The following is a 12,307-nucleotide window of genomic DNA, read 5'->3' as shown; positions in this document are numbered from 1 at the left end:
GACCACTGGAGGTGACCTTCAATATCCCACCCACCCCAATCTCCACCCCTATATGCACGCACTCACTTATATCTGCAAACTGAATTTAGACTCAAGGCTGAGTTGTCATGCTTGGGGGATGCAAATAGGAGGTACTCAGGTGAACTTGAATTCCACATCAGTAACAAATGGTTTTGTTGTCTAAGCACATACCTGAAATATTTGGGAAATGTTTACACTAAATATTTGTTTGTTGTTGTTTATATTTTTATTATTTGAGAATTTTGTACATGTATAGAATGAAACATGATCATATTCACCCCTATTCCTCCCCCAACTCCCATCATATTTTCCCCAACATGCCCCCCCAACTTCATGTTCTCTTTTATGTGTGTAATAATCCACTAACATGTTCACAGGAATGGAATCACCAGTGTGATTCCCATGCTTGGATAGATGCACCCATACTTACTGGCTTTTTATCTGAGTGTCAGGGACTGGGGATATGGCTCTGTGGTCTAGTAGAGATAAGACCTTGGGTTTAATTCCCAGTACCACAAAGACAACCTTGGAAGTGAAGTTTGAGTGACACAGGTACCTTTTGTTTTAGCTGCCAACCCTAACCTTAGGCTTCGTTGCACTGTTTTTGACTTCCTATGTCTCTCTGCTCTAGGAAAGATATGATATGACGGGTGACCGTCTGGCTCTGACACTATGTGTCACCAAAGCCCGGGAGGGTTCTGAGGAAGACATGGATGCCCTGAGTCGCATGTTCCATCACCTAAAATTTGAAAGCACCATGAAGTCAGATCCCACTGCTGAGGTACTGAGTTGCCAGTTCCAGGGCAGGAAAAAAGGGGGGTAGGACTAGAAATGTAGGCTTCACGGCACCTATCTGAGCCTGCTCATTCCTCTTCCTCCAAGCAATTCCTGGAAGAGCTGGAAAAATTTCAGGAGACCATAGATGATAGGGAAGAGCCTGTGAGCTGTGCCTTCGTGGTGCTCATGGCGCACGGTGAGGAAGGCCTCCTCAAGGGAGAAGATGGGAGGATGGTGAGACTGGAGGACCTTTTTGATGTCTTGAACAACAAGAACTGCAAGGCCCTGAGAGGCAAGCCGAAAGTGTACATCATTCAGGCTTGCAGAGGAGGTGAGGACTGGGATATCACATCCTTGTTCTTTGGTGAAAGGGTATTCAGACAAAATCTCACTATGTATCCCAGGCTAGCCTGGAACTCATTATGCAGTCCAGGCTACCTTCAAATTTATGATCTTCCTGCCTTGGTTTTCCAAGTGCTGAGATTATAGGCATGCATCATCATGCTCAGCTGAGTCCATGTACTTTTAAGAGTTATTTTGTGTGTGTGTGTGTGTGTGTGTGTGTGTGTGTGTGTGTGTGTAAGTGTGTACATGGGTGACTATAGGTGACTAAGGAGGCCAGAAAAGGGTGCAGTTCCCTGGAGCTGGAGCTACATGGGCCCTGAAAACTGATTTTTGATCCTCTGCAAGAGCAATAAATGCTCTTAACCACTGAGTCATCTCTCCAGCCCAGGGTTTCTTTTCATCCAGGTTGGTCCCAGACTCAGGACCCCAGCTGAACCCAGCATGCAACCAGATTACTCTACAACCTTCTCTCTGTCCCACTTTTCTCCCTGACTTTTCCTTCTTCTCCCCCTTGGTTTTAGAGCACAGAGACCCTGGTGAAGAAATGGGTGGAGAGCAGGTTGCTGTGGTCATGAAGAGCAAACCCCAAACCATCCCAACATATACGGATTCCCTCCACATCTTCTCCACGGTAGAGGGTATGAGGTCGCAGCTAACCCAGGGAAGCTTGTGCCGCCCCTCCCATGACCCACGACCAGCATGCCTGACCCCTGAACTTCTCCTTCAGGAAGGCACCCTCTCCCAGGGTCCCCTCCGCTCTAAAGACTTCTCCAAACTCAGTTCTCTGATTTTTGCAGGTTACCTCTCCTATAGACATGATCAGAAAGGCTCTGCCTTCATCCAGATCCTGACAGATGTGTTTACAAACAAAACAGGACCCATCACAGAGCTACTGGAAGAGGTGAGGCAGCTGAGTCATCTGGGACCCCTACCCAGACGGAGCCCCTCTCAGCCTTTCCCTATGCCCCCCATCTTTATACAAACATATTGGGTCTCCCAAGCTCACTATGTGTGGGGATGGATCTTAGGGTAGGTGGTTTTTTTCATGTATTTGTGTGTGGTATGCATGTGTGTAGGCACACGCATGTAAGGCTGGATGGGTATGCATGCATGTTTGTGCATGGTGGAGGCTCAGAGAATCTATTCAAATCGGTGAGGTACTAATTCAATGAGAAACCCTACCTCAATAAAACATTATGAAAGAAGACACCCCAATGTCACCATCTCTCTCAGACAACTCTCACAGGCATGACAGAAACATATGTACACATATAGACACACATGCAAACCAGGTAACCAATGATTCCATAGAAATTATGGAACACCAGAGGATAATTACTGTCTCGAGGCATGGAACCCACCAACCCTTCTCTGCATCCTCATCCATGCTCTCTCTCCTGACACCAGCTCCCCAGAAGCCCAGTCCCCGAAGCTGACCACGCCTATTGTTGCAGGTAACCCGACGCATGGCAGAGATGGAGGTGATTCAGGAAGGGAAACCAAGGAAAGTGAACCCTGAAATCCAAAGCACCCTCCGGAAGGCTCTCTACCTGCAGTAAAAGCAAGGGCAGTGGCAGTGTTGCTGCAGGTGCTCTCTCTGCCCACACAGCTGTTTAGAGACAGCCACCAGCGCTCCTCAAAGACTGCTGCTGGATTCCCTGTTCATCACCCAGACGAAACAGAGCACATATGACAGCAACATTAACATCACATTCCTCAAGCTGGACCCCTACATCAGTTACTGAAGACTCGGATTGCCTTCCTATAGCTAACTTTCCACTCCTTTTGTCTCACTAAGCCTTCCTCTTCCTCCTACGACTCACAAAAATAAATAGTTATTCCTACTTCAGAGGGAGGAACTTACTGAACAAGTTCTAGAAACTCTCTCCATCTAAGGTCACCACTGTGGGATTTGGGCATTAGGCTGGAAAATACATCAGCCATTTTGTCTTCCAAGTATATGGTTAATGATTTTACTGACATGTTTGTCATTGTGAAAACTCACAGTTTAAGATGGGACTTTTCAGCCCAGCAGTGGGGTTCATGCCTCTAATCCCAGCACAAGGGAGGTAGAGGCAGGAGGATCTCTGTGAGTTTGAGGCCAACCTCGTCTTCAGAGTGAGTTCCAGTACAGCCAGGGCTACATAGAGAAACCCTGTCTCAAAAAAAGAAAGGAAGGAAGGAAGGAAGGAAGGAAGGAAGGAAGGAAGGAAGGAAGGAAGGAAGGAAGGAAGGAAGGGCATCTTTCTTCCTCGTTCCTTTTCCCAAGCTTGCCTGACTTTCTCCCCCTCTTGACCTTGCTGGGAATTCTGGCCGTGGTTCATACACCCTTCACATCCCTCCAGCTGATTTTGAAATGGCTTTTGCATCTGTCTCTCTTCTCTTCCCTAGCAGATTCAAGGTTCAGCCTGGATGATTTCAACTCTGTGGTTGCTGGAATCCTTCCTCATCTCTCTGCACAACCTGTAGGAGAGTTCTCTCTGGAACACTCTAAGAGATACAACGGGGCCTGTTGTTTAGAGTTCAAAGCTATTTAATTATCACATCTGAGTTTCTCACACTCAGTTTACAATTTGTCATTATAGGGAAGTCAAGGCAGTAAGTGCACAGCTAGTAATATCATAGAATAAACATTCTATTCAAAATCACAGAACTGGAGCATGAAACAATCACACTAACATAAACTTCTAGGCCCTAAAGGATTTGAGTAGCCCCTCTCCTCCTTTTAGTAACCTTATTCCAGAGTGCCTGTCCCAGGAAAGGAGGTGCCATGAAAGTTGTGTTGACCTCTTAGACAGTCACGATCACAGCGGCTTCTTCAGCCCCAGTATAACCAGCACACACACATACACACACACACACACACACACACATTCTTAGCCACAATATCTACAGAAAGCCTCTGCTCCAGATGAGACTTTGTTCCTCCCCTGAACCCCAGAAACTAGTCCTCAACTGTCTAAGTTACCTATCAGCTCTGTTTCAAGGATTCAGTAGCATTTCCAACCCAAAGCTTTCACATTCTTCCCACAAAACCTGTCCAAAGCATAAAAGCCACATGGTCAGCTCTATCATAGCAATGACCCCACTTCCTCAGTACTCATTTCTAAGAAAGAGGTGTCTCTGGATGCCTCAAGGGAACACAAAGAACACTGCTACTTAGAGATCAAAGTCAAACCCCACATCTGTGTTTTCTGGATTTTTGTGATCCCACCCAATCAGACCTCAAATAAATTCATCTCCTCTGCTAGAAATTCATTCTTCCAGAAATTCTAGCAGCCTCTCCCTGCCCCCGCCTCTGTGCCTCTGCCCAATCACCATTTTTCTGGACTTAGGACTCCCATGTGTCCACCTCTTCTCCTTCCTTTTTCCTACTGCTCCCCCTTAACCACTTACTCCGCTCCTGTTCTTTTTCTAGTTTATGCTGCCTCTTACCCATGAAAAAGTGCTATAATTTCTTTTGTTGGAGGACAGGAAGCAATCTTTGACTGGCATAATGAGTATTCAATAAACAGCTGTCAAACTTGGCAATAAATGTGTTAGTATCTTTGCTTTGAGCCTAACTTGTGGGAAAAATAGAAAGAGCAATAGGTTTGATTTCTCCCCACCCGCCCCCCATGGCTAGTTACTTCTCATGTGTGTCTACCATAAGCAGAGATTCAGGACCTGTCTCTTACATACAAGTAGATGTGTTAGGATTTATAAAATTACAGGTCACACCAGTGCCAGATGGCTATATGGTATGTATTTTTAATGTGCAGAATATTTCCAGAGGACTATCTGGGCATACTATCATGCCTTGTCTAAGCTACATGCTGGAGATCATCTTGTTACAGGAACATAAATGCTTAACAGACATACCACGCTTCCTCTTCTGGTGCCCATAGCAGACATAACTAATCAATCATACCTCCTCTCCTACAGAATTCAGATATAGCCTCAAAGTTTTTCACTTCTCAGCCTCCAGAAAGTTAAAACCTGCCTATTGGCATGGATAGTTATTCACATTTAAGGAGATTTTAAAATATTGTCAGTTTTATTTATTCTTCGAAAATGTCACCTATGTAGACAATGTATCTTGCTCATATACAACCCAACTCTCACTGCCCATGCTCCTCAGGATCCCCCAAGACATTCCCCTTCATGTCCTCTCCTTTTTATTTTTCTGTTAAAAACACACTGAGTTCAGTTAACGATGCCTGTTAGAATAGTGATGATCTTGGCTCAGTCTTGTACAGGTGGCCATAGCAGCAATGAGTTAGTGAGGACAATGGCCATGCATGTTCAGAAAACGACACCACACAGCACTCCTCCACATCTTCCAGCTCTTACTTCCTTTCCACCACCTGTAGTAGTATGAGCGGCGGCAGGACTGCGTCCCCAAAACCCCAGCCGCCTGCTCCGGCTAGCTTATGCCCCGAAATAATTACACAGACACTGTATTCATTTAAACACTGCTCTGGCCCTTAGCTCTAGCCCTTACTGGCTAATTCTCACATATTAATTTAGCCCATTTCTAATCATCTGTGTAGCGCCCCTAGGTGCGCTTACCGGGAAGATTCTAGCCTAAGTCCATCCTGGGTCAGAGCTTCATAGCGTGCGTCTTCCCTGGAGCAGGTAGCATGGCGTCTCTCCTGCGTCTGCTCCGGAGAGCAGAGCTGTGGAGTCTGACCTCACTTCCTCTTCCTCCCAGCGTTCTGTTCTGTTTATTCCACCCACCTAAGGGTGGGCCTATCCAATGGGCCTAGCAGTTTCTTTATTGCTTAGCCAAAGAAATCAACAGATTGATATATGACACTCCCACATCAACCACCAGTATCACAACCCCCTTTTGTTGAGACAGGGTTTCTCTGTGTAGCCCTGGCTGTCTGAGAACTCACTCTGTAGACCAGACTGTCCTCGAACTCACAGAGATCCACCTACCATTGCCTCCCAAGTGCTGGGACTAAAGGCATGTGCCACCACCACCCAGATCTCTTTCTACCCCTTTTATGCAATGTTCCCTGTTCTTTGAGGGAAGGTGATCTAGATGTCCCATTTAGGGCTGAGTACTAAATAAACACTTATTCTCAGCAGTTCGGAAAGTTTTGAATCTGTACATTAACTTCTACCATAGCAGAATAAAGCTTATCTGACAAAGAATAAAAGCTGCGCTAGTCTATGGGTGCAAACAAAAACCTTTAAGAAGGCAGTTTGATAACATGTCATTTAGCCAAACAACAATAGTAGGTTTTCCCCAGGTCCCATGACTTACCCAGTCATTGGCTTTTGCTCCACTTAAAGTAGCAGATCTGGATTTTCCCTATAGAACAGACCTAATGAGATATTTTTAAGGCTTTTCTCCTGGTGATTTGGGGAATAAAGCAAAGTTCTCATGCAATCTAGTAAAGTGTTCCACCAGAGTCGTGGTCTTGCTTCCACAGGTCATTGCTGATCCAGTTCAACCCTCTCACTAAGGAATGACTGTGTAAGATCATCTTCGAGGTCCTGATCTGTGCTACGGTCATAGCTGTGATGTGGTTGGGGCTTCATCTCTGGGGATTCTAGAGCAAAGAACCAAGTTGTGGTCATACAGAGCCAAACAAGTATAGATGACACACATACTGCACACCAACACATAGATCAGATACCCAGTCATTCTGGAGTCTTTATGCAAAGGTCAAAGAACTGTGGCCCACTTGCTATATCCGGGCTTCAGCCTTTTAATAAACAAAGGTTTTTGGCATAGAGTCATGCTCACTCGTTTACATATTTTCTATGGGCTATTACACCAGATAGCATCTGGCCCTTTATAGAAACAGTCTGATGTCCTCAGTCATCCAGCCCATGGGGAGCCTTCCCCACACTGCAACAGATGACTCCAAATCCATGGTTACACAGATTGTCCTGGTTTAACACAGGGGGTCACAAAACAAAGTGAATAGACATGAAAGTGAAAAGAACTTCATGGAGAATATGGGGTGGGAAGAAAGAGGTAGAAGGGAAATTGAAGAAGGTAAGGGGGTAAGAGTGTGAAATTCTCTAAAAAACAAATTTAGTTCATTTTTTGTTTTTCTTTTTCTTTTTTGCTTTTTGTTTGTTTTGTTTTGTTTTGTTGAGACAGGATTTCTCTGTATAACAGCCCTGGCTGTCCTGGAACTCACTCTGTAGACCAGGTTGGCCTTGAATTCAGAGATCCGACTGCCTCTGCTTCCTTAGTCTGGGCTTAAAGGCACCACTGCCTAGAGAAAAAGAAAAGAAAAAAAACCACAAAATAGTAAGGCCATTGTCTAGATGGGGATGTGGTTCAGTGACTGAGTGATTATCTAATGTGTACAAAGACCTGAGCTCTACCCCAGCCTTGAAAAATAAATGCTAGTAAATGCTTACAAAAATAAGTGCAGCTAATTTTTTAAAGATTTGAAAATTATCATTCCAACCAATATATCCCAAGTTTACTATGAAAAACAGAGCCAAACCACCTCATGCGAGTGAGCATGACTGTTGCAAAGAGAGGAAGCTGGGGGCTGGAGGGCGTTAGAAACAGGGCCAGGGGTGATGGCTCAGACGGTGAAAGTACTGCCACCAAGACAGAAGACCTGAGTATATCCTCCAGGACCAATCGGCGAGAACCTACTGCAGCAACTTGTTCTCTGACTTCCACTTACATGGCATGTACACAGCCCCCCCCAACACACACACAGAATACATACATACATACATACATACATACATACATACATACATACATAGAATGTAATTAAAAAAAATATTGTAGAGAAAAGAAGTTGAGCCAGGCTGTGATGGCACACGCCTTTGATCCCAGCACTCAAGAACCAAAAGCAGACGGATCTCTGTGAGTTCAAGGCCAACCTGGTTTACAGTGTAAGTTCCAGGACAGCCAGTACTGTTATAAAGAGAAACCTGTCTTAGAAAACTAAAAAAGAAAGAGGGGGGGAGGGAGGAAGGGAGGAAGGAAGGAAGGAAGGAAGGAAGGAAGGAAGGAAGGAAGGAAGGAAGGAAGGAAGGAAGGAAAGAAGTTAAAAACTGAAGAGATGGTTCAGTGGTTAAGAGCAGTTGATCCTCATGCAGAGGACCTCGGACTGGTTCCCAGAACCCACATGGTGTCTCATGACCACCTGTAATTCTAGTCCCAAGGGACCCAATGGCCTTCTCTTGACTCCAAGGCCACTAAGCACTCACACGGTGCATAGACATGTATGCAGGCAAAACACCCACAGTCATAAAACAACTTTAAAAGAGTTTAAAGGAAATAGAGAAGGAAGTTGGAAAAAATAAGCCAGGCAGGAAGCCAGGAAGCTGACTGTTGTAGCTATGCAACGTGGGTGTTAGGGGCCGAACGGGTCCTCTACAAGAGCGGTAAGTGCTCTTGACTGCTTAGTCACCTTTGTCATCCTTGTTTATGAAATTGTAAAACAGTCAGTGGCATATAGGTAGAGAACTAAATACTGGTTATAGAGGAAAAAGGAGAAATATAGAGAGAAGTGGGTAGGTGTTGATCAAAGGATACAAAACAGCAGATATGACTGATGCAGTGGCCCACACCTGTAATTACCACACTCAAGAAGCTGAGGCAGGGGAGTCACAAGCTCCGGGTCGGCCTGGGCAACACATGGTAAAAATAGATTTCTAGTGCTCTTACCACCATAAAATTTGGGGGATCAATAGTTAACGAAAAGATGTAATAAATACTTTAACTTGTCTCACTATAGGAATGTCCCTTTCTCTGTATATTTAAGGATTAATGCACCTTACATGCATATAATTTTAACTCCAATTTTGCTGAATTCAGAGTTATTCAACACTAAAAACTATGACTGCAGCATTAGTTTGCAGAGCCCTGGGATGCACAGCTCACACTTCAGGGAAGCTACTCGCAACTACAGTTTGACTTCACTTATTAAGTAAGGGGACTGGGGTGAGAACCAGGCTAGTGCCCAAGGCCCATACCCACACCAAAGGGAACAAAAAGAACAATTTGAATGCTTAGCCTGGTGTGTGTGGGTGTGTGGTGATGGGATGGTCACTAAGCAAGAGTTGCCCCTTTGAAAATTTCCTATTACAGCACAAATAATTTGTAAAATTCTATTAAATTTATTTTGTATATATTTTATTGTTTCATTGAGCTTTTTTTCTGTTCCACTCGCTTCCTCTCCCCTCCCCTTCTACCCACTCCCATTGTCCCCATGCTCCCAATTTACTCAGGAAATCTTGTCTTTTTTCTCTTCCCATGTGGATTAGATCCATGTGTGTCTTTCTTAGGGTCCTCTTTGTTGTCTACGTTCTCTGGGATTGTAATTTTAGGCTGGTTTTCTTTTTTGCTTTATGTCTAAAAGTCACTTATGAGTGAGTACATATGATATTTGTCTTTCTGGGTCTGGGTTACCTCACTCAATATGATATCTTCTAGATCCATCCATTTGCCTGCAAATTTCAAGAAGTCATTTTTTTCTGCTGTGTAGTACTCCATTGTGTAACTTTAACACATTTTCTTTATCCATTCCTCAGGTGAAGGGCATTTAGGTTGTTTCCAGGTTCTGGATATGACAAACACAGTTGAGCACAAGTCCTTTTGGTACAACTGAGCATCCTTTGGGTATATACCCAAAAGTGGTATTGCTGAGTCTTGAAGTAAGCTGTTTCCTAATTTTCTGAGAAATCACCATACTGAAATCCAAAGCGACTGTACCAGTTTGCACTCCCCCCATCAATGCATGAATGTTCCTTTTACCCCACATCCTCTCCAGCATAAGTTGTCATCAGTGATTTTGATCTTGGCCATTCTTATAGGTGTCAGATGGAATCTCAAAGTGTGCAAGCTTGAGGATCTGAGTCTGATCCCCAGCACCCATACAAAGAATAAGACATGGCCCTTTCCTAAACCAGAATAATCCCAAACTGCATTATAAATTTATCTTTCTCCTTACAGTTAAGTGGAATTCTCCCCTCTCGTCAAGGAAACTTCTCTTTGCAACAGATGGAGACCATTACAGAAAACTACAAACCTGCCTCTGCCTCCCAAGTGCACATTATAACAAATATCATGGTCAGCAACCTAGAACCCGTATAAGAAATTCACAGAATCTATGAGACAAAGGGAAATTCACTTTATCTATGACAAATTTCCACTCACTAACATACAGAGTCTAGTCACTACCACACATAAGTTGTTGTTCCTTTGCCGAACTACAGTTCCCAGCATTCTCCTGGATACGGACATTTCCCAGAAGCCTTTGCATTCCCCATTAAAAGCGAAGGTCTTTACGAGTTCGCCCCCTTTCCCTTCCCCCTTTTGCTCTCCTAGTGTTTCACACACCTGTACCTGCCTGTTGCCCCTTCCCCCATTAAAGTGCACCCACGTGGGACCGCCGCGTGTCTGTGTCTTTTCCTCGCGTAACAGCCTTCGCCTTTTACCTTTGTAGCCAGTAGCCAAGCCAGGATTTAATTATTTAACAACAATTGGTGCCGCCATTTGACTCATCTGAACCGACTGCCTGCACTCACTTCCAACTGTTTACCACGGCCATTCACCTCATCCTCATCCTCATCCGTGAGTTAACCTAAGTTGGCTTCCCTTCCCCCGGGGCGCTCAGAGACTGTCCGGCCGGCTTTCTCTGCTGTGTCCCGGACTGGGTCGCCAACCTCCTTTCCCACCCCCCCCTTGCTTCTTGCCCTTGGCTTAGGCCTGCGTCACCCGCAACCGGGAGTTCGGTGCTCCCGGCCCTTTTCTCCTTTTTTTCTACTCTTTCCTGTCTCCGGCCCCGCTTCGGTGCGGAGCCTCTCGGGCCGTACGCAGGCCCTAAAGAGCTTAATTGTCTCCTCCCAGCCGGGGCTTTTTCTCCCCCGTACGGTTGTTGGGTTCGGGTCAATTAAGCCTTAGCACGCCCCAAGAACCCCGGAGACGCCCAGGTTCTTGGCCTTGCCGTGTTCGCGGTACCTTTTGGGTACCTTTTTGCGGGCGGGCTTCAGTTTTAAGTCATGGGCTCTGTAACCAACCCCCGCACCTGGAAGGCTGGTGCAATGCCATCCCTCCAGGGACCCTCTGCTCCCGCCGCCATGGATCCCGGACAAACCTCAAACTCCATACCCCCCCCCCACCGCTCCTGGAGGGGCCACTCGCTCTCGCTCCGCCCAGTCGAGCGATAGCGATTGGCTCACACATTCCTCCTCCTCCCAAGGTTTACTCGCCTGCACCTTTCCCCCATGTCACCTGCACCTTTCCCCCTTGTCGCCTCTGGGCGCGTTGCTCCCGGAGAAGCCAGGTCCTGCTCGGCTGCAGCCCTCCCCCTGCTCCCGCAATAGACCCTGCTCACCTTCCCCTGTTGGGTCGCACCATCGCGAGCAGGGGGGGACAGGGGCGGAGCGTCTGGGTACGCGTGTTCCCGGGATCGCAGGACAGGGGCGGAGAGTCTGGGTACGCGTGTTCCCGGGATCGCAGGTGCAACGCGATCCTCTCCGCAGGCCGCTCTCCAGCTCTGCTCTTTTGCGGCTCTTTCAGAGTATTTCTTTTAACCCCCACAGCTGCCAAGCTTGAAGGGATTCCTCATTGGATTCACCTGTCACATCTTAAACCGTTTATCTCCACAGCTCAAGATAATCCTTCATATACGGTAACTCAAACTGGAGCCTGTTCTCTTAAGTTCCAAAGGACACCTGATCCAGTCCCCCTACCACAGGCTGAGGAGAACACTGGTCCCCATCCGTCGCTGTGTTAAATCCATAAATAATCTAGCTGTCGTTTGCAGGTACCCTCATTAAACACGGAGTCAAGTGGTAAGCAGATTCTCCTCTACAAAACTCTTTAACATAACAGGCCAGCCACTGACTGCAGCAGTGGCCCCTGAAATGTTAAGAAATGTATGGTTAGAATCTATTTCTTTTAAGACAGTTTCTTTAAGCTCCAGGAGGCCAGCCCAACCTACCCAAACAAATCAAGCACAAGCGGACCACTAATGATAAGTATCTCCCCCACACTTTTTAACCTCCTTTTTACTTTTTTAATCTTCTTCCTTTCACTAATGCAACTTTGCCTTCCAGCGTCTTAATGATGACCCAGCTACTCAGGAGAGCCAGACAGATTTCTTCAACCAGCTACCTCAGATGACAGCCGATTTCTTCAATCAGCTACGTCAGACACTAGCGATCTCAAAAACACCAGCGATCT

The 12,307-nt window shown here is 46.0% G+C and overlaps 1 protein-coding gene across 1 annotated transcript; it reads left to right on the top strand.

Annotated features, from left to right (window-relative positions):
- Positions 1 to 658: 658 nt before the first annotated feature.
- Positions 659 to 4,671, top strand: Casp14 (caspase 14). Its single transcript, XM_075982107.1, has 5 exons — positions 659 to 802; positions 904 to 1,129; positions 1,665 to 1,781; positions 1,941 to 2,044; positions 2,598 to 4,671. The coding sequence occupies exons 1-5, from the start codon at positions 665 to 667 to the stop codon at positions 2,700 to 2,702; spliced, it is 690 nt and encodes a 229-aa protein (XP_075838222.1). The 5' UTR covers positions 659 to 664; the 3' UTR covers positions 2,703 to 4,671.
- Positions 4,672 to 12,307: the final 7,636 nt, after the last annotated feature.

The sequence above is a fragment of the Microtus pennsylvanicus genome, chromosome 8 (assembly GCF_037038515.1).
Source record: "Microtus pennsylvanicus isolate mMicPen1 chromosome 8, mMicPen1.hap1, whole genome shotgun sequence".
NCBI classification, from domain to species: domain Eukaryota; kingdom Metazoa; phylum Chordata; class Mammalia; order Rodentia; family Cricetidae; genus Microtus; species Microtus pennsylvanicus.
Note: the sequence above shows the minus strand (reverse complement) of the source record. Positions and strands in the feature narration are given on the sequence as shown.